General features: G+C 41.7%; 1 protein-coding gene across 3 annotated transcripts in view; it reads right to left on the bottom strand.

Moving 5' to 3' along the window:
• The window catches only part of gphnb (gephyrin b), a 97,381-nt gene that overhangs the window by 6,389 nt on the left and 67,654 nt on the right, over positions 1-23,338 (bottom strand). For 2 of the 3 annotated variants that reach the window (XM_051409348.1, XM_051409349.1), the window contains exons 9-18: positions 21,885-21,926; positions 19,676-19,750; positions 14,677-14,733; positions 11,599-11,641; positions 9,804-9,941; positions 5,139-5,231; positions 2,068-2,123; positions 1,444-1,563; positions 1,070-1,128; positions 425-578 (exon numbers count right to left, since the gene is read on the bottom strand). In XM_051409348.1, the coding sequence (XP_051265308.1) occupies positions 425-578; positions 1,070-1,128; positions 1,444-1,563; positions 2,068-2,123; positions 5,139-5,231; positions 9,804-9,941; positions 11,599-11,641; positions 14,677-14,733; positions 19,676-19,750; positions 21,885-21,926 (837 nt within the window). The remainder of the gene's footprint in view (positions 1-424; positions 579-1,069; positions 1,129-1,443; positions 1,564-2,067; positions 2,124-5,138; positions 5,232-9,803; positions 9,942-11,598; positions 11,642-14,676; positions 14,734-19,675; positions 19,751-21,884; positions 21,927-23,338) is intronic. The other variant, XM_051409350.1, reaches the window with a different exon arrangement.

Raw genomic sequence — 23,338 nt, 5'->3', positions numbered from 1 at the left:
ATAGCGCTCAGAACAAGGTGTTATGGGTATCTAGAGGCTGTTGATGATCTCCATGAAGGTTACACACCCCATGAAATTTAAACTGCACATCAGTCACACGTGAAAATGCACAAATATAATCCCAGCCTTTAAAAGAAACCACCTGGTCACAGATAAACACATTCCTCACAACTGAAAGCACACATGAAACGGCTGAGTACACATTCAGAATGTTGTTCTGGTGTCCGCAGTCAAAGCAAACAATGTTGATTGTGCATAAATACGAACGAGGTACACTGTCAGAAAAAGATGGCACACAGTTGTTACCTTCAGCAGCTGTGGCTGAAGAAATCTGGAAAATCCAGGCACAATGGTGCACCTTGATCTGACAGTGTGGGGTATCATTTCCCACGTCCCATTTTCCAAGTTTTCCTTAAACCCTTACCTCATTTCCTGTGGACATGACAGCCACCACAGGGAATTTCTGCACCTCCACCTCTGTGACTCCCACAGTGGCCAGGAGACCGATCTCAGACGGGCCCATGTGGGTGCCCTTTGCAAGCACACACTCCCCGCGCTTAATGTCATGACCGATAGGCCTATGGCAGGACAGCAGAAAAGGAGGGTTCAGAGGAAAAGGATGTCAGAGATGGTTGAAAAACGCACCGTGCAAAAAGTAAGTAACCTAACAAAGTGTAGCACAAATATACATCCTGGTAGAGACATTTAGTGTATTAGTTTTTGTTAATATAAGTATAGAAGTATATTTATAAGTATTTGTTTTCCCTCCTCCCATAAGAAGTAATGTAAAGGTAAATAAATTCAGAATCATGTGATGAAAATGAAGTCAAGGTGTCAGCAGTATAACCAAAAATCAACTGTGCTTTCAGAAGTATTTTCAGTTATCACTTTCATTTAAAATACTCACCATACTATTTACATTGTAACTTTCATCAGTTTGATACTGCTTACTATGAGATGTATGCTGAAGAGGAGGAGCTAACAAACAAAAAGGTGGGTGGGTGATTGACATTGTCTAACCAATCTACAGTAATAGATAAATTAAATGGTGATTCCATAACACACTAACCTGATGTCCTGCCCTGGGCGAGCCTGTACTAGGATTCGTACCTCCAGCTCCTCTGTGCCCTGAAAGACAAACCAGCTATCAGATCCATCAAAATACAGATAGAGTTTACTTTTATCTATATTATATCAACATACATTGTGTACTCTGTCCCTCTCTGGGTTAAACTTACTCTCAGTTACATTTACAACAACCAGAATCTGTTTTCAGTTGTTGTGGTGTTGGTATAACCTCTACGTAGTACCCGTATAAAGTTAAATGTGAGTCGAAGGTTACTGATCTCTTTCACAGGGTCAGTTCTGGTTGGGTTGAGTTAATCCTGATTCTGACAATATTTCCACCTGCTCACCGGGTAAAAGACCAGGAGTCAGACTTACATCTTCAGACTCGCGGAGCAGCTCGGTGTCTTCCACCTGGACTACAGCGTCAGCCCCGCATGGGATAGGGGCGCCCGTCGTCACCCTCATCACCTGGCCAGGCATCACTGTGTGGGTTGGCTGCACAGAGAAACAAACAGGGATAAAACATGTGACTAAAATAAATTACAAAGAAGGATAAAGCACTAACTGAAGTAACTTAAGAAAACAGTGATCAAATTAAAGTGAAAACACAATAAAACAGCACATAAAGAAATTTGTAGACCTAGTAAAGGATATGAAAGCATGTGTAGACTACGTGTTTGCATGTGTGCTGATTTTGTTCAAGATGAGAGGTTGAGGTACTCAATAAATCTCTGTAGCCTACTCTTGTCTCAGAGGTCTAATCTGTTTTACAGTTTGGCAGCACTTTTGACTTTTGAGCTCTGCTTTGGGGCGAAGAGCTTTTCATCACCTGCTAGGGGAACACACTGGTGTGCAATTACAGCTGGTCAAGGCGTGAGGTGAAGGACAAAAGTAAAGTAATGTATTTTCATATACAGGTTGCGGGGGTGTGTTTGTGTGTGAGGCTATTTTTTCTGTGAGCTAGAGAAAGCATGTGTTTCTGTGACTGTGGGCGCGGACCTGCTCTCCAGCTTGGGACTCTCCGATGATGAAGCGGTCGCCTGGGCCATCAGCCGCTAAAATAAAAGAAAGATTTAACAACATTTCACATGTGTGCAGTTGACAATGTGTGTGTGTGTGTGTGTGTGTGTGTGTAGGAGTGTGTAATTTACTGAAGTCATCATTCAGTGGGCTACAGAATGAACAAACAGGAAGAGAAGGAGAGCGAGAAACACTGACATTTGATGTTCTTTAATTAAAGGACCAATGTGTAGCATTTAGAGGCATCTAGTAGTGTAGTTGCAGATTGCAAATCCTTCACTTCACCCTCCCCTTCCAAGCACCAAGGAGAAACTATGATGGTCGCAAAATGAGCGAAAAACGCTAACAGCACTATATAGAGCTAGTATTTATCCATTACAGCATCCCCATTCTAGGATACTGTAGAAACATGGCAGTTCAACATGGCGGCCTCTGTGGAAGGTGACCCGCGGCGTCTGCAGATAAAAATGGCTCATTCTGAGGTAATGAAAACGAAATTTTCTGGTGACTATACACCAAAGAAAACATACCTATTAATATTATATTCCATCTCTGCCAACAGAGCCTGTTAAATATTACACACAGGACCTTTAATTAAACATCTTAAAAATAGACTTATACAGTATTTTCGATGCTAACAGGCCTCACAGATTTAATAATTGATCATAAAGTAGCACGCTCTTCTTCTGTAAAGCTGAGCCATACAGGCCACAAGAACTTTTTTTAAAATCATGCCCTCCACTTTGGGGTGCACAGAGACAGTCCCTTTAGGTGTAGCTACAGCCGGATAGCCAACTTGAGCCAATGGGAAAACAGAGAATCCGGAGACACCATTATTGTTTTGCTTTGCTCTTTTACAGACCAAACTCAGAAACAAGAATGACGCTCATCACAAGACACTCAAAACGCAATTGAAACTTTAAAATAGCCTTTGACATTGCAAAATGTTGTTGGTGAATGAAAAACTGTGACTTTAATTTCATGGTTTAACATGTTATGTTGACTAAAGGATTAAATGCCTCCCTGTTTGTGTCTGGCACACTTTTCCTTTTGAAACACTTGACAAAAACCCCACTGGATGACAACAAACATCTGTTGTTGAGTTAAAAACAGGACAGTTTTTTTTCTAGTTTTGACACTAATTTGACACGGTGGAAATGTGTGGTCTTCACAATTTCCAACCTCCTGATTCAGTCAGCACTGAATCACCGGTTTGTCACTAGGACATGCGCTTTTGTTGCACGCTCCCTGACTTCTTTGGAAGTGTCTGCTGCATAACCTTGCAGTTTTTGGAGTTAACAGTACACATACATGGTTTTTAACTCTTACCTGTCCGAACTGCGGCATGCTCAGAGCACAGGAAGACAGCAGTATTTTCTCCTGACACTCTTTGCATTTAGGAAATGCTGTCAGTAGAAGGAACATGTACCCACTCTTTGGTATGATCAGGCCTCAGCACTTCCCTGAACCCAACCAATTCAACCATTCAACTTTTTTTTCTAACCTAAACCAAAAGTACACACTGGCTCTGAAGAAAGCAATAGGTTATTTGCTCCTTCCACACCCACAGTCTAGTCACTAAAATCTCTCAAATCTGCACATGTGCGCCTCGGCAGGCACCAGGCCCTCAGGACAGGTGCATAAAACCCAGAGAGACCTGTGGTGTTCTGCTCCTCCTACTCCATCAGCAAGAGCCAACAGCAGATGTTACATGTAAGAGTTTTTGGGCTGCCTGGAGCCAACAAGCTGCCACTCAGCTCTCCAGGTTAACAGGACCCTCAATGCTTTCCAGGATGCTGATTTTTCAACCAAAACAAGTTCGCTAACTCTGAGGAGTGCAGCTATAGCCATGAAACCCATCTCTCTGAACAAAGGTAAGCCCCATAAATCTTCATCTCCACCAGGCAGCTATGGCCGACAGCCCCCTCCGTGTCCCACAATTCCTCAATCTCCCTTCAGTTTACCCTGGCAGAAGAAGCCTTTACATGGCTCCTGAGGCAGTTCTCTACTGCCCCAGTGTCCTGTTATTCTCTAACTAGGACAGTCAGGTCATCTGAACTGGAGGAAAGACACACTGGCCTGGTTAGTTCTGCAACCTCCTCTTAAGAAACCAGAACAGTGACTGTATGTGTAAATTGCGCTTAAAGTCCTTCTTAGGTTCTCTGTTTCTACTAGTTACCTTATTTCCTACATTGGTCTGCACCATTAGATTTTAAGAATATCTAAAGACTAGTAATGTCTACAGCAATTACTGGGAGATCTGCAGCACCATCCAATCAAAAGCAACCAACTATGTAAACAGGAAGTGTGACAGAACTTCCAAAATTAACAGTTTTAGAAGGTAAAACAATATATTAAACTTAACTGCTAATCCTTTTCACAGTAGCAAAGATTTAGCCGGGTGGGGCGTTTGTCATCAAATGTAATTTACAATCATCCCAGTTATCATCCCTATTAAACAGCATTTTGATCAAGTGTCAGGTCAGATGTGTTGCATATTGCCTTGTTTTGTCTCTTCAGTCAAACGGTTCATATTTCAAGCTAAGATGAGTCCACATTTACACCTTGCAGCTGGTAACAACAAATGTGTGTTTGTAAGACCTAGTTTTAATTTAGTGATGTGTAAATCTCCACTTAGTAAACTCTTACGTTATAACTTACAAGCAGCTGGTGCAACCGCCTGCAGAGCTTCCACTGTTCTCCAAGATAAAAACATAATTAAAAGGCCAGTAGTAAACATTGTCTTCTCTATTTTAGTTTTAGGGAACACTCATTGTACCATATGAGCAGAATATAGGCTCTGCCTACTATTTATATAAACCTCTGCCTGCATGTACTTTGTTCCAGTATCTTTTACATCAATGTGTGTTTGAGGCCTGAATATTAATTGAAAACTGGAGTTTCTCAGATTCTAACATCTACACTTTGCATCTTACCGACATTGTTTCAACAAAAACTGGCTCTGAAAGTAAAAAAAAGTACTCAATTCATGTGAGACAGACGGGATGAGAACTTATTTCAAATGACCTGCCATAATGTATGGTACTTACCTCTCACAGCATAACCATCCTTGACAGAAGCAGGGAAGGGTGGCAGGTTGTCTTTGGCATAAACGTCCTGAGCCAGGACTCGACCCATCCCATCTGTGGGAGAAGAGGAAGAACATGGGTATGAGGAGAGGAGGAGAAGCTGGGCGAAGGGTGGCGAAGGGAGAGAGCAACAGCTGGAGAGAGAAAGAGAGACAGAGGCAGAGAGGGTGAGGGAGACAGTGAACCTGATTCAGATGAAGATACAGTGGGGCATATGTGCCGTAGGTGTGTATATGTGTGTGTGTTTTTAAGGGGAGACAGAGTGTGACACCACGCATCAGGATCTCTGTGCATGACTCACCACCTGACCGGCGCACATGGACACACACAATCACAAACACACATACACTCTTTTTCTATTTCAGCTTTACTGATTCACATACAACAACTGGGGGCTTGCAAGTGTCCCTATACAGATTTCTTAACCACTTCCACCAGCCAGACAACTTAAAAAACATTTGTGTAGGAAGAACAGAGTCTGCACTGAGACAATAGCTCAGAGAGAGTGAGCAAAGGAAAGAAAGACGGAAAAAGACATAGGGAGAGTGGGTGGAGGAGAAAAATCCTGGCACTAAAATACCTTAAGCTGCTGTGTAGCTATATATAGCATTTCCCAGAGCCTTTATGCTATGATTATGTGGGTGTTAATATGAAGATCTAAGCTTTGATATCAGTAAGTTGAAGAGGAAAAAAAATATGCACAAACACATATAGACACCCACACACATGCATGCACACATCAGCTTACTAGATGACAGTCATAACGAGCTGCTGTAAATAATGCATCTCAGTGGTAGAAGAAGACACACGTGCCTGTTGTCCAATCCTCACATCTTTTTTAAAATCAACAGCCTTTCATCCGAGATATTCTGGTGTAATTTCACAACCGCTACTCCGTCCAAGCTGCTGTTTAAACAGCTTGTTAAAACCGTGCGTTGAAGCTGAGTTGTGAATAAAAATAGAACAGAGTTGAAGCAAAATATGCATTTGATCGGATGCTTTGAGGAACATCGCTTACATTACGTCCAGGTGTTCAATGGTCATTAAATCAAGGGGCATTGTGACATTCAAATAATCCGCTACTAGAAATAATCTAAAAGTTTAGAACACAGTAAAAGTGTGATACAGCAATCCATGTGTCTGTTTATTACATATTCTTGCAGGTAGATAGATGGGAATTAAAGGAATGTTTTGACATTTTGGGAAATACGCTTATTTGGATTTTTACGTATGGATTTTTACTGAACCAAACTAGCTGTTCTCCAGCCTTTGTGCAAAGCTAAGCTAATCGGTTGTAGTGGTAGCTCCACAATGTACAGAAGCAGCCGCCTAGAATTGCCAGCTGGTCCACGACAGGCCTTTGGTTATCTGAATAGAATGAATAGATATATCCGGCTGGCAGCTGGCTGGCAACTGGCTGCGGGCAGCAATTCAGAGTGGCTGGTACTGTGCAGACATGAGAGTGGTAACTCTCTTCTGGTCTCGCTCTCGCCAAGAAAGCTAAAAGGGTATTTCATGAAATATCAAACTATTCCTAAGGATTTGAGATATTTAGCATTTTTTTTTTTTTTTTACATATTTTACCTACAAAACTTTCTCTAAAATACATGTGAACAGTGACATTCAATGCAGATTAATGTGTGTATTACACCACTATGATCATAAAATAAGAGACAGATCCGTATTCCACACACACAAAAATACAGCATAGCATATACACCCATCAGCACACACACACACACACACACACACACACACACATGCAGACCCCTTTAAATCCAGCAGGGGAGCTGCTCCAGCTGTTGTCTCTTAAAAAATATAATTTCTCATATCCCAACTTCCTCTCCTCCCTCATCCCTTAGCCCACTGTCATCCTGCAAATCCTGCAATTCACTTCCCTCTCCAAGAACATGAAACATCACTTTGCACCTTGGAAAAGACAGACTGTTCCTTCTATCATCATTGATCTTGAAGTCATGTGCGCCGCAGGCTTTTACTGCCCCCAATCCTTGCTACTCTGTCTTCAGAGATGAATTGAAAAGTGTGTGTTTTCCCCCTCTGGCCCTCAACCTGGCTCTGTGTCACCCTCCACTCTGCCAGAAGGCTGACTAGACCCACGGGTCCTAAGCTAACTTCTCAGTGTATGTTTGTGTCTGCGTATGACTGTTTAGACATTCAAATACATAAAATAAAGTACAACTACACAGATGCATTAAAAGCGTACATTCATTTAGTTTAAATCAAGGTGAATTACTATAGAATTGAAAATTAATATGAATCAGAATTATTTTCTATTTCACTTTCTAAAAATAACAGATTTGTTTTGGCTACTTGGGGCAGTGGAAACAAGCTGTAAACAAAAATTTGACATATCACCACCTTTTAAGAATTTAATCAAAAAGGTGAACAAAGTTATTGATTTCCTTATAAATGTCTACTTATGGATATGCACTTGTGATTGGCTAGTTAGCTTACCCAGTTGATGCTCTGTTAATTTTTAACAAACCCCTAACCTAACCTAACCCCTACACCTGCACAAACCTCAGTCTGATAAAGGATCAATGAGTCAGGCAGACTAGACTAACATATGCAGCCCCTGCGCTCCCTCTGCTATCAAGGTGGATGGCATCCCCCTCAAATCCTCTACCAAGCCTACACACTAAGAAATCAAGGTACAAGAATGGACCTAAAAGGGTACAAATGCTTTGTCTAGCAAACCCTAGCAGGGTACAATCACTGTACCTTTAAACATGGTACATTTTTGTACCTTCTTTTCTATACCCCTTCTCACAAAAATATACCTTTATGTCGTGGTACAAGAATGGACCCATTGGAAAGGTACAGACACGCTCTGATCACATTCTTACTGTTACACATTCATACCAGGATGCTGCCCAATACAACCACAGCCGTTGGGGTTATGGTCAAGGACACCTCAAGTTGTGGTAATGAGGGAAGTGCTGCTTCTTCACTTTCCCCACCCAGATTTATCCTGCCAGGTCCTGGGATTGAACCGACAACCTTCAACCAGTCTCAAGCTCATTCCTCTAACATTTAGACCAACACTGACCATTTACAGTAACTCACCAAAATCTATATAAAGAAATAACAAGTAATGTACATCATTTAACACTTTTCAGTACCTTTTCATTGTATTGTTCAACTAGAACGGATTGTCCAAAACAAGTGAATGCCAACTATAAGTGCACTTGCCACAGCAGACTGCAGGGGGAAAAATGGGTTGCACTACCCAACTCCACAGGGGCTCCATAAGGCATAAAGTACAGTTAAATAAAAAATAAAAATGAGGCCCCATGGAGAAATGCAAAGAATGAGAAAATAGATTGACAGTAAAACAGTGAGAATACTTAAATAAAATAAAATTGTGAGTAATGGTAATGGCTAGTGGAAGCAATTCACTCTGCTACACAATTGCTGACAATTAGCAACTTAAATGAATAAAATCCTTCAAATAGATTTGTGAACTTGTCAATACTGAAGAAGGGCGTCTACTAACTCCTGATTCTCCACTATGTTCACTAGCAAACTTTCTGTTTGATGCTATGCAGGTAGTGAACAGAAGGTATTTTAGGGCTTTTTCAGTGAAAACAGCTTCCTGCGGCATCCAGAAAGTACACTGAAGTTGTGGGCAATAAAACCAAAATGAGCTGAAAGATGCTGAGAGGCTTGTTAGAGCTGAGGGGAACTGCAGAGTTGAGTGATAATTCTCTGTGGGTTTGTCAATAAGTGTGACCTCTTTCACATACATAGTCATTTAATCCTATAAAATATATATTTCTATATACATAATATATAAATATTGATCGTAAAAGCTTTAAAGTGAAAATGAACAATTCTTTTAGAAATAAATCAATGAAACTAGTGCATTATATCTCTCTTTCTGTCAGTTTGGGAACAAAATCGTAACTGTAAAAGGAAGAACCAAATAAAAACTAATGAAAAATAAAACCTGTAACAACCTGAATTCAGACTTTGATAAATAACCACTGAACTGTGAGAGACATAAAGACTCAGATGCAGGGGCACTATTAGCTATGTGTGACGTGTGTCAATAATGATGATAACTTTTTTTAATGTAGAAATCCTGAAAGTACAGTTTAGTTCTCAACACAAAAACACAACAATGAGGCATGAAAAAGGCCCAGTAATGTGGTACTTTAGAAAAAGGTTGTTTGTTATGTATGTGCCCTTGTAGTCTAGTACATTTGTGTGTGTGTGTGTGTGTGTGTGTGTGTGTGTGTGTGTGTGTGTGTGTGTGTGTGTGTGTGTGTGTGTGTGTGCATTTAATCATGTGACTGACACAGAGGCACGCGGACAGAGACTGCTGATTCAGTGAGGTTGTGGACAGATAGTGTTTAAATGCTGTCATGTGAACTTAGCAAACGCATGTTGTTACATCAATCTGAAAGGTGTGACACCTCAACATCCCAGCATGCTCAGTGGCTGATGTCAGCAGGCATAATGGGAGGGTAAACTGGAGATGTCAAGGGGCAAGATGAACACATCTAGGACATTTAGGCGTGTGCGGATAAGATTTGCCGCAGAACTTTCTTTACCTAACAGCCTGAAAGAGTTGAAAAACAACCAAACATCTGTTCCCCTAACCTCTGTAGTTGATGATCTCAGTGCCCAGGACAGCGGTCATCTCCAGCACAGTGATGAAGGCCTTGTCCATGGAGGTGAGGGGGAAGGGGGACATACGGTGCCTCCGGGCCACCTTGGTGATGTCCACTGCACTGTGACCTGAGAAGACATGTGACATTACACTGTCATGAAATGGTTCTCAGAAAATCAAACCATATCACAAGACACTTGCACTGCTCTGTTAGAAATAACTCACATTCACTCATTCGCTATTTGCTGCATACAAACACTAGTAGTGTGTGAACCTGACTCATATTGGATTTTTAGGGATATTATCTGATATCTTTTAACTGATTTTCAGTTTTGAAAACACGAGATAGAGGCATTTTTTGAAATAGTTTTGACCAAGATTGCGTCCAAATCACTTCTGCATCAAGTTAATTATCAGCAAATATGTTCAATAGTTTACTGAATAGTGAGTGTTAAATCGAGGCATTACACACACTCGTCATCATTTTTTGCCATCACTGCTAGGTATAGTGTCCTATTTCTGTTTCCTTTAAAATCAGAAAAAACTGGTAGACATGCTATGGACACTAGATTGTTTGTCCTATTGTAGAAAAGAGTGGATACATTTAAACAAAGAATTTAGATGCTGACATAAAATAAGCATAAATATAGTTCACGAGTGAGAGAACAGGGAGTGATTTCAGACATTGCTCCAGACCCAAGCTTTGAAAATGTATGCCTAGACCAACCTCAATCAGAAAAACTTGAGTCCACTCACCCTTTTTAGCATTTTAATTCTTTATTTAGACAGTTTGAAAGTGGTGAGGAAGATAGAGGGGAGGGAGAGAAGAGAGAACTCTGCTGGGACTCAATCCTGAGACAGTGGAGGCATCTATGTGGCTCCAAAGACAGGGAACTGAACCACTCAACTATCTCTGGAGACAAAAACAGTATTTTAAGAATTTTCTTTTGGCCTAAGAGTGACAAAAAACCTAAAAAAATAAATAGAAATCTACTGAGAAATCCAAACTGATCTGAGCGCACTGGGTTTGCAGCTGTAGCAGAAAAGGTCAGGACTTGATATATATGCACACATGCAAAGACATACAATTAAATAAATAAACACATGTAATCTAATGTGTTTCCACATCACTCTCACCAAGATAACTGGATTAATGTGATTTTTTTTATATATGTGCAATGACACAGTTTAAACACCACGAGGAGGGATTGGCGAGAAATAGTCCTGTTTGTTCGCAGAAGCTGTGGAACCCAGCTCAATAGCAGCCACGTTGGTCTAATAATACCTCTCTAATAATTCCAAAGGTAAAAGGAACAAAGCAAGGTGTAACTAATATGTAATCTGCTCTCTCTCTCCTTCTCCCTTTATCTCTCTCTGCCTTGCTCTCCCTCTGCCTCTCTGCCTCAGAGCGAAGAATAGGCGCTGTGCTTTGATTTCCCTTGACCCAATTTCTCTCCTTTAAACATACACTTACGCTTCCACAGCATATTCTGATGCTTAACATGAGGCTTAAAAACCTCTGGCAAAACATCACGCACACACACACACACACACACACACACACACACACACACACACACACACACACACACACACACACACACAGCACAGGCGCACAAACGCAACACAGCAGCCGCACACAGCCAAACACACAAACCATGCTCGCATTGTCACATCACATGCGCATTTAAAATCTATTTATGCATGTTTGAGAGCACACTTGGTGACACACAGATATGACACACAGACAAAGAGAGAGTCTTGAATTGGAAACTTAGTACTCACTTGATCTTAGGATATTTTCTTTGCTGCTGCATCGTGACTGCACCTAAAGATGAAGGGTGCGATTGGGGAGAAAAAGACGAAGGGCAAGAGGAAAAAGAGAAAGAGAGCAGAGGTAGTGGTAATTTGAGATAAACCGGGCTGCTCTTTTGACATGCTTGAGATGAGAAGCTGTTTACACAACAGTCAGAAGCATTGGCAACAGCCGTGTCACACTACACTGTGCACTTTGTCCTGCTGTTGGGAGATGTCTGCATCTCCTGCATTGCCATTATCATCACTTACTGTACACTACATCATCATATCACAAGTGATATATTCACACTGGTAAATGCACTGACAGGTCACATCACTATTAGATTAGAGCATTAAAAAGGAATATATGGACAAAGGCAACAACATACAGAGTGACAATATTGTATCACAAGGTCATAACAAGATGTATTAACTGTGCTACGGTGTAACATCAAATGTAGTGGAAATGTAGTGTTGAGTATAGATATAGAGTGGCTGTTCAGATGTGGTGCAGGACAGTTAGATTTTTTTGGAAATTGCTGATGCTGTGCGGTAGCTGCACTAGCTCCTTTACTACTTGTAATCTATGGCAAGGTGGGGAGGAGAGCAGAGTGGGTTAAAACTGGGCTGAGCTTCCCAAAACTACCTTGAGACTACAGCTAACTGGTGGTAATGGTGAGCAAATGGAGAAAAAAATAAATGAACAGTGGTGCTGGTATTGTTAGAACTAATATGTCTTTGCAAAATTAACTGAAACAGTACAACAAAAGGAAACCTTGATGGAGACGGTTAATAGCTTCTTGAGATAAAAACCACATTTCCCATAAACCCTCTCCGCTAAATCTCTACATCTCTAAATCTCTACATCTCTGGAGCATGTTGGACGTAATCATAAATTATATATCCCAATTCCATAAAACATACTACAAGGGTGAAGTGAAGCATATACTAGCTTTTTCCTGAACTTTTCAACTTTTATCATACATTCACCAGAGTTTGAGTTTGACACTTAAGGTGACTCAGAAATATTATATATATTTTTTTTCTTGTTCCAACAGTGATGTGTGATCTTCACTGTAAGGAATGATGTATGTGCAGAGTTTGTCCTTCTCCAGTATGCAACTTATGTGTGATGTGAGAATGGACTTAACAGTGAAGGAGGAGACATCTTGTGTCCAGAAGGACATAGATTCAGTAAGGATTGCCTTTTTAAGGATGTGGTTATTATACTTTATGTTATGTTATATTTATGTTATTTAGAATAACATCAGACAAACATTATTGTTCTGAGCACTATATGTCGTAATACATGTCTGGAGGGGATCTTTAACTTACTCAAAACCTACTTAAAATGAATGGACTTGGGACACAGCTAAGATTTCAAAGCAGTGGAAGAACAGCATTCTCATCCTGTTTAATATTGTAAAGCTGATCTTATCATATTTTACAGCAACGGGTTTCTTGGTGGAATCTAATCCCTTTGCACACAGTTTAAAGTGCAATGCAAATGAACGAAAATAATCTCTACAGTAGGTAGAGGTAGTGCATGGACATTCCAGCGGTCCCTTTGTCATCTCACCACTGCTGTTAGAAGTCGCCAACCTCCTGATGATCATAGTGTTTGTTCATGGTTTGAACAGAAAACTAACATGCAACACAGCACCTTTAAAACTCAAAAAAGATGTTGTGTTACAGTATGAGCATGCTTTTGGGAAGCTCAGCCTCAGGGAATGGCTAAATAAGGGTAAGATTATTAGCATCATTCATTTAAAATTTGTCAAGTTACAAGACTGGCACAGAATAAAAGTAGAAGTATTCCTTTATACAACTACTCCAATGTGGGTCCAGTAAAAGTATATAAATCTAGCCCAAATCGATTCTGATGCCAAAATTATGGGCAGTTATCAATACATACTGTAAGTGTCTGCTATAAAAAGGGTCTTTTGGACTTGATTTTGATTTGGGGTCTTTTATTAGCTCTCCGTTTCCTCTTCTTCCTGTGTGCTTGCTGGCCTGACTTTACCTTCATTCAAATGTGCTGACTGACATAACTAATTGCCTAAATGTCAGTCATGTCCTGTCTGCTCTAACCTGCTTTCCTTTGTTGCAACTGCTGCATCTCGATAACCTCTGTCACCTGGCGATATCACATAAGTTGGGTGTGGGCAGCGTGTGGTGTATGGAGAGCCAAAACACCCGTGGTGAAGGTGAAGGTCTCTCTACCCACCCACCCCTTTCTCCCTCCTCCCCTCCCTTACCGCCATCATAACTGGGCTAATACTGTGACACCACTGGGCACCAAACAGCCAAGGTGAAGAGGGTGGGAGATGGGAGGTGGGGCAAGGTGGGTGGGATGGTGGAGGAGGAGGAGGAGGAGGAGGAGGAGGGATGGAAAGACAGAGAGATAGAAAAAGACAGGCAGATAGACAGAGAGAGGCAGAGGGTGGAAGGATGACGATCAGCATGACGTGGTCCCACAGCCCGGAAAGAAAAGAAACAAACAAAAACAGGAAGCACGGACTGGACAGACTTCACTAAACTACAGAGCCGAGACATAGCAGAAAGGAGGGAAAACAGGAAGAAAAGAACCAAAACAATAAAGACCACTAGAGCGGCCTGATGGCATCTACTTAACAGACATCCAGCACACCAGACATAGCTACTGAAAGCAGAGCATGTTAACCGGAAAAGACAGAAACAGAGATAGACAGACAGATGCAGGAAGAGAAAGAGAGACTAGACAGAGAAAGTGAACAACAAGAATACAGAAAAGTGAAAGAGTGTGAGACGGAGAAAGGAAGAATCCTAACAGACCGGACAGAGAAATAGTGAGACAGAGTAACGAGAGTGAACGACAGACAGATTGAGAACGAGAAAGAAGACCAACAGACACATAGAGAGACATACAGAGAAAGAGAGTGAGCGGGAGCTAGAGAGATAGCTAGGCAAGCGAGGAGGGAGAAGGGGGGGGGGACACAGAGCGGGGCGTTTGTTTTGCGCGCTCCTCGGAGGAGGGTGAGGGAAAGGCAAAAGGGGGTGGGGGTGGGGGTGGGGCGGGATAGTTACTCGAGAGCTGAAGGTCCTCCTGCGATCATCTTTAAGCCCCTCCAACCTACACTGGAGCTAGTGGAGATAAAGCATCGAATCACAGGCATCAGTGCATCTGTCCCAGCAACCACAACACTACAGACAGACAGACAGACAGACAAGACAGACAGACGGACGGACGGACAGACGGACGAAAGGACAGACAGACAGGCATCCACTACGACAAGCAACCCTATAGCAGGAGGAGGGAGAGGAGCAGCAAGGAGAGAACTGAGATAGGTAGAAAGAAAGAGAAAAAGTTAGAAAAGAAAAGCATAGCGGGCTTTTTAGGTGGCGTAATGCACCCTGTGGCGGCCATACTGGAGGCAGCACTGAAGATGAACTACACAACTTAACCCTCTAAAAAAATTCTGTTGCAGAGGTTAATTTCTGTGGCGGTTCTGACTTAGAAGTAAAAACCAACGATAAGTGTAATTTTGGATTGAAATGACGATTACTATGTGATCATCTGGTCACTTTTAAACAATAAGGCAGGTGACATTCTATATTTTTCTTGTAGTCAACACATCCCATGAACACCAATAGTGAATTTATGCTACTAACTTGCCTCTGTAGCCAGAGATACAGATTATTCATCTGTGCACAAAGCTCCATTGTTTTAAACTGTAAAAAACACATTAGTGAGCCACACTGTTGCACTGGGAGACATGTTCCTTTAGTACCATGAACACAGTGTATTCAAAATCAATCCTACATACACCATCCTGCTGCTGTAAGTAAATGTGTATTAATCCACAGCTGAAAGTAGTCCCTAACAAATAATATTTTAACTATTTAACTTGGTTAAATAGATGTTTTAAAAAAAACCTACAGTTCCCTCATGTTTCAGGGACACTAATTAGCCTTTTTTATAAACTGAACTTTCATATTTGTGATCCAGTTTTAAAGATTTATGGAGTCTGTAGGAAATAATGGAGTTCAGAACTCAGAGAGTATTAAAGATTTGCTGACAACAAGAAAAAACACAGACCCTATTGGTTTAACTCCAAATCTGACATCATTTTGATTAAGTTGTTTATAATACGTATATTTCCATTTAACATGATATTGAGCACAGCCCACCCACCTAACTGATGATACCTCCTCCGTTAAAACACAAAGGTTTCCTCCACTATTACTGGTATTAGCAATAATTAACTGCAACCGTTACTTTCAACCTGCAAATGCTAATTATAAACTGTGTGTATTGCATGGGTTGTCAAGTTGACGGACTGAAAAAATACACTTTACAGTCCGGGTAAATTAAATATCTAACTTTTTGTTTTGAAATGTAGCATCTAGTAGTTGTATAATAACAGTGACATTGTTTGCTTTAACACAAATGGGATGATGGATAACAAAGGTAGCTGTTTGTTGAAGTTCACTGAGAGCGTATTCTTCTCCAGCTACAACTCCTTTGCATTTGAGTACAGACAATATCCAGAAGAACTAAAGACACGACAGTGTACTGTCTCACAGTAAATTTGAAAACAAATCTACCGTTTCAGACTGATCTCAATAAACCACATGTGCAGCAGGTATGTGCATGTGTATGAGTATGGTACTGATTTTAAAATCTGCTATCTATTCTTTTAGCTTACTTGTTATTTCTGACATTTTTTTTGTATACAACCTATTTTCCAGTGGACCTCCATGATGGCGCCAGCTGTGGTTGCTAGGAGATTTGTGCCACAACTGCACAGCCCTCATATAGAAAGAGGGAGAAGTGTGATGGGAAAAAAAGACAGAAAAAAGACAAAGGTGGGGATTAAGGGAGCTAAATACAGCTACAGCAAGACACAGATCATACTTGCAGACATATAAAAGCACATGTGAAAACTAACGATCGACAGCTAGGACATTTTTCGTACAACGTGTGCCTTGCTAAAAAAGAACTGCAAAAGACATCTCAAATAAAAATAATTACACGATTAACGCAGAACAATTACATCAGAATCTCACTACCTAGCTAGTCTCTTTAAACACACAGACAAACCACAAGAATCACAAGTTTTCTACGTCCTAATCCAGTTTCACATACGCCTTCATAGTCATGTATCATTAATCTGTCCTGCAGCTGGGGTTAATGCAGAATATATACAGTCACCGTTAACTAAGAAACAGCTAGAAACCTTGATGCAGTGTGAAGTGATGACACTAAGACTGACACAAGGTGGAAAACAAGACCTCAGTATGGCAAAAAATAGCTAAGTAGAAAAGATCATACCATCAGAGAGCCATGGGAAGGGTGGGTGGGGGTTGGGGGGGACACTTTGCATATGGAGATGCACACAGTGGAGAAGCTACATGGGAAAGTGGAGTTGGGGGGGGGTGAGTTAGGAAGTGAAGAGAATATGTGGAGAATGAGTGCAGAAGCAGAATGTGGTGTTGGACATATAGGGGGGAGGAAGGCAAAAAAAAGCAGACTGTCAAACACTCTCACACTCATTTCTAATCTACCCTCCACTGCAATTCCCCCCCGTTACTGGTGAGAGACGAACCCAAGTGAGAGAAGAGAATGAGCTCATATGAGGGATGCAAATGTTAACATGCACACCTCATACACACAAAGAAAACAGATTTAACAGTTTGGAAACTCCCTTAGTAAGCAAAAATAGATGAAATATAATAAAAAATAAAGCCACTGAAAGCCGTTGTGTGCATCTGAGGATTTGGGCCTGACACCTTCACTCGTCTTAATGACACGTTGCAGTATGCTGGGAATACAGACACACACACAAAAAAAACAGTGGCCTCCATGCCAGAAACACTAATCACTCTACACGCCAACCCCATCGTCGCCACGGAAACAGCCTGACGATGGGTTGTCATGGAGATCTGCCAGGGAGATCAATGGTCCCGGGGAAGCACAGAATAGTGAGCGTGGCCAGGTCAGCAAGACACGTGGCTGACACGTGGGGCTGGGGGCTGTGAGCTGCCTGGGGGTGGGGTGGGGGGAATCGATGGGGGCCAGTAACCAGCCGGCTCAAGAGACACTCCAGGAAATGATGGGCTGCAACCGCTGTGATGCTGAGCTCAGCACAAAACAAAGGAGCTGTCAGACAAATTATGCAAAATGGGGGAGATTTATCCGTCCACCGTGAGGAGGAGAGGGCTGTGACAGGGCAGGGAGGCTCGTTTCAACTGGCTTCAACCGCCTCGCCCCACAGGACGGGGCAAGACAGGGAGAGGGATGGAGCAGAGGACAAAATGCAGGCGTGATAGCGACAGAGTGGTAAAGGGCAGGACAAAACGCTACTGTGGCAATCCAGAGCCAAGTCCTCCTCTCTGGGGAGTGGAGGCAAGAGCCTGAGGGGGGGAAACAACAGCGCAAAGCAGCTGCGAGGAAGCATGTTTCAGTGAAGGCCTCTGCTCTCCACTGACGGCAGAACACCCTTGGGTTTCTCTTGGGCTTCCCAGTTGCTGCCCCGTGGATCATCTGTTAACCCAGATACACACTCTTGCTCAAATTCAGACCAGGTACATACACATCGATAATCTCGCACACTCTGCAAAAACAAAACACTACAACATCACCAGCCACTGATAAACAAACCACATAAAAAGACCAGATGGGTGATGAATGAGAGAGAATGAGTGCTGGTGGAGATAGAGAGAGAGAGAGAGAGGCAATGGGGAGGAATGTTGCTGACCACTAAAGGTGATGATACACGGGGCAACTTAGAGCAACTCTGAAGGGCAACACTCTCCAACTCAATTGTCTTTGTTTTCTCGCCCACTACGTTGCCATGTGTATCACCACACTAAATCGAAGACGTATCTCTGAATGACCTACACACTACACACCTCCCCCTGTAGAAATCTGTTATATGGGGAAGTGTAAAATGTGTGTTTGTGTTTGCAAAATCAACACTAAGACTTCCTTTACACCTGAATTTAACATGCAATCTGTATCTGGATACATTGTCTGGATAATAATATCAGGTCACTGGTTTTTGCATTTAGACCTGGTATCAATAAATCAATCAATATCTGCTTGTCTACATTTCTCGATATGCAAATTAGATAGGGGGACAAACACGGCATGTTCCAGGTCAATGGAAAAGAGGTTGCTGTATTGACTATGTATTTTTCCTTTTGAAGGGGTCACCTATAGCTTTATACAGCAGGAAGAGGCCAAGTTACGAGACCTTTAGAATTGTTGGGTACATTTTGGCCATAAAGCCTCTAAAAACTTTTTTCAGTTTTCAGATCACAAAAGCTGACTTCAGTTAGCATAAAAAAACACCCTAAAAGGTATTATCTATTAGGACTTTTAACACACAAAAAATGTGTCTTCATCAGGACTGTGCAGGACACAGTGATCGAAACTGCTGGCAACATAAATAAGGCAAATCTTTATGGGTGCTTGGAAGTACACATCACCTTTTTCCACCTCAAACCAGTGAGAAGAGTACTGACAATACACCAGAGATAGAAATGGGAAATAACGGCTCACAGAAGCTGATTGAGAAAATAAGTTTTCAAGCCAGACCACTTCCAAAAGTCTGTTCCATCTATTCCAATTGCAAAGCCTAAGATTTCCAGACACAGATCACACGTTAATACCATGTGTAAATGAGGTTATGGGGTCTACACCATCAATATCACACTGCTTTGATCTTCGCACTGTGACATCTTCACATTTCTGGATTTTAGCTTTTGTTTCTCTCCCACTACAGCTTATCACGCCACCATATACTTTGTATATCATCTTTTTTGTTCTTGGAGAATCAGCAAAGACAATAAACTAAAGTAAGACCAGGTATGTTAACCTGTTCAAGTGTTACATGCTACAACAAGGGGTTGCCCAGTGCGATCTAGTCTAATATGTTAAGTGTGCCTCTCTTCCTCAGCTGCCTCCCTGCCTGTGTACATGTGTGTTGGTGAAAGCCACTAGTGTGGTGAGGTGCTATGTGCGATGCCAGTGGCCTGCATGCCGGTAGATAAGAAGTTGGTAGAAGGTTAGCGGGTTTACCTGGTCCAAGGTAGAGTACCTTGACTTGAGCGTGATGACCTCATCCAGGTGAGCCCTGAATTCTCTCCGTGAGGCCTGGGGGAAGCCACAGGATAGTCACTCACCTTCATGCCACCCACGCTCTCACACAGGTGCAGGCAAACAGGCATGCACACCCACTCTGATCAACACAACATATCAGTTAGTGGTGCTTTTTAAAACAGTTGCTCACACAGTCTCCTTCTTTTTGCACACAAACCCACCAAAAAGCACTCACGCACACATGCCAGAACTAAGCCAGTACTAACCTGACACACATTCTGCAATCGGATCAAAGGAAATTTGAAAATAAAAAGATGTGGCAAACAACTCACTAGAAAACACTAACCACCAATAACACAAGAAAACCAAAGATGAATGAAGAACAGAACCAGTTCAGTGGATTTGACAAAAGTTCAAGTAGAGTGCTGCTACTGTGGACACATCCCTCTTTTAGTGTGTGTGTGCAAGTTGGAATTTAAGAAGTGAACCAGAAGTGAGTGCTTGAACTCTGGCCAGACCCAAGGCCTCTGTCTGATAACACATGACCAGCTGGGAGGGGGGATGCAGATTACAAGAGATGGCACTACAGTAATCCAGTTACAGTGACCTGTTCGGTATTGAACTTTAAATCCCACTGCTAAGAACACAGTAATTGGATTACAAATACTTATAAAAGAGGAAATACTAGGACTTTCATTTGCCATATTTTTGCCCCTATGAATTAGAGCTAGAATGAGGTAAATAAAACAAAGCACTGAAAAAACAGCCCTACCAATACATTTTTAGGCCAATGCTGATATCAATGTTAAGAAAACACTATGTGCTGAATGGCACATTTTACACGTGAAAAATCATCATGTCACAAACTTACCAGTACGTATTAAATAATAAACATCACTGGAAATGAAGGAAATATCAACAATACTCAAATTCCATAAAAATATACTAAAGATAAAAACATAAGGCTGAAAATATACAAAGCCTATAAACCTTATAAGAAATCTGAACTATAATACATTTAATTGAACTATATTGAACTGGCACATCAAATATTAAATTAATTTCTGAATAACCTTAAATATACTGTACAGTTTATTTGGCATTTCTGTACTGAATTTTCTTGTTACTTATGACTGACAGTATATATTGTATAAATAAAATATTGGCCTGGCTGAAGTATTGGTCAGGCTCTGAAACATATTACAAGTAATGCGATTACAGTAATCCAGTTACAGTAATATAATCTGTTTATGAACACAGGACAGTAATTGCATTACAATTACTTTTAGGAAAAGAGATTATTTTTTTATTTTCTATTTAGAGGAAGGTAGATAAATTATCTCAAAACACGGTTGATTGAAATAAAATGAAACGGAACATTACCTCCCACTACCTTTGAGATGGACATTATGTTTTTAAGTCCACTTCCAGAACTCTTTTCCAGATTTCATTACTGCGCAATTACAGGGAATCAATGAATTCCGATATCACATTGGACAAGTGTCAGCACTCTTCCACGCCCTTGCACGGAGGCCATGTCTTTATCACTTACAGATCGGAGTCATTGGGCCATGACCAGTGTAACAAGCACTAGAGAGCTGCAAAGGCTTACAGCACATTTACCCGGCCTTTTTAACTGTTACAAAGCTGCTGTGTGTGTGAGTGTTACGGGAACTGAGGTGTGTACACAGAGGGAGAGAAACGCACTTTGTTTGGGCAAGCAATATCACTTTCATTCAAATACATAATTCAAGCATCTTTCAACTTCAGTTCTGAGGTTGAAACGCAGTTGAGGAATATGCCAAGTGATGGAGGTTTGTTTCTTTGGAGGGTGTGTGTGAGTGTGGAAACAAGGCAAGGGTTAGATACAGTACGTGTACCAGAATGAGGGCAACAGGACATTTTACTACAAGACAAAATCAGAGGAAAAACATAACAAGACTACATCCACACACAAAAAAACAAACAGAGCAGGAACAGAAAGGATTGTGGGTAGAGTGTAGAAAACCACAGAGAGACAGCAGGAGGGCAGCAGGCAGGACAGCACGCAATACAAGGGAAATATAGGAAGTTTGGTGGTTAGGGAGGCGGTCATGCCGGGCAGGTAAGTGCGTTTGGAGAGGGAGGGAGCAGAAACCGGTGGCATGATGGCGGCCGTAACGATGCATTAGAACCCATGCAGGAGTACCTCAGCAATGCTTAGGGTGGATGAACAGGAGGGGAGCCGCGCCTGGTGCCGCGAGAGAGAGAGAGAGGAGGGGAGAAGAGAAGAGGGTTAACAGAGCCAAAGCCGGGTTGAGCAGGGGGACAGAGGCACACAGAGACTGACGGGTGAAGCAGACAGCGCCCTCTGTCTTTCAGGAGGACATCTGCGTGACAGGTCTCTGTGTGACTGTCTCGGATGGGCCAAGGCAGCCAAGGGCATGACGGACAGGACAGGACAGGATAGGACAGGACAGGTCAGGACAGCAGGTAGGAGTTGCATGGGGATCCACCGCCCCGTCAGAACAATAGGAGAACAGGTTTCACAGGAAACATCACACATTTTGAACACGGTGTCAAATGCAGCTTGAATTTACATATATCAGCTTGTTTGCCAAGTGAGTCTGTTATAGTCATGTGACTAAACAGAATCCATATGTCCTCTGTTTAAACCTGAACATCAAAGCTTTTACTGTTCTGGGAAGACAGTTATAGAAAATCAGCCCAGCTTATAATGGGAGGAGTATCTTCCTGCTGAGTCCTTTCACCAATATCTGCAATGCCCCTTTACTATCCCATTCTTGTGTATGTACTCATCTTAATCCAGGATGTAAGTGCTTCTTGTAAACTCAAACGTCTGAGTCTCGGAAGACATATGTACCAAGCATAAGATGCTCTCTTGGTCGCACACAATGAAGTGAAGCTATAACCAGACTCATCCCTTTTGGTTTGTGTTGTGTGTGTTTGAAAAAAGACAGCACAGAGATATTTGTGCTTAAAGTCCCAATCTGATGTATTAACGTAACAATTTCTTGCAAGTATTTATTTCTGTTTTCTTCTGACCTGACATGCTTTCAAGTAACACCTCCAAAATCAACTGCAAGTTTTCCAATAGTATCTTCATTGACAGCAAAAAATCAAAAACATCTAATGGTTTTGAAGGTCACACAAATCCAGATCAATTCTGATAAAGAATGCAAACCTCACAGTGTCAATCATTGATCTTAAAATCACTTCTTCACATCCTGTTGCACACAGTAGACGCCTAACACGACATGCAAACCAGAAATAACATGGGAAATAAAATGAGCCAGGAAATTGCAATGTAATTTATTTCTAGCACCCCAAAAGTATCACCTATTATTGCTCCAATGGGGTCCAAGGGTTGGAGCATTTTCTTTCATGCGCTTAGAGGCCACTTTTAATAACAAAGCCTCCACCAAAAGGCACATGAAGACTTTTATTACCTCCACTAATGAGGTTATAAAGAGGTAATGTTTCGGCCTCTCTTTAGGAAGTTAGCCACAGATTTCCCTCAATTCTGACGGACAGATATCTGTTAATCAGATTTTAGAGGTGATCATGATCTATAGCCATAATTAGTGGAGAGGGAGTCATTCACAATGTCCATGACAGCGGCTGTACAGCATTTCATTCATG

This window comes from Dicentrarchus labrax, unplaced genomic scaffold, assembly GCF_905237075.1.
Source record: "Dicentrarchus labrax unplaced genomic scaffold, dlabrax2021, whole genome shotgun sequence".
Lineage (NCBI taxonomy): Eukaryota > Metazoa > Chordata > Actinopteri > Moronidae > Dicentrarchus > Dicentrarchus labrax.
This window is presented reverse-complemented; position numbering and strand designations above follow the sequence as displayed.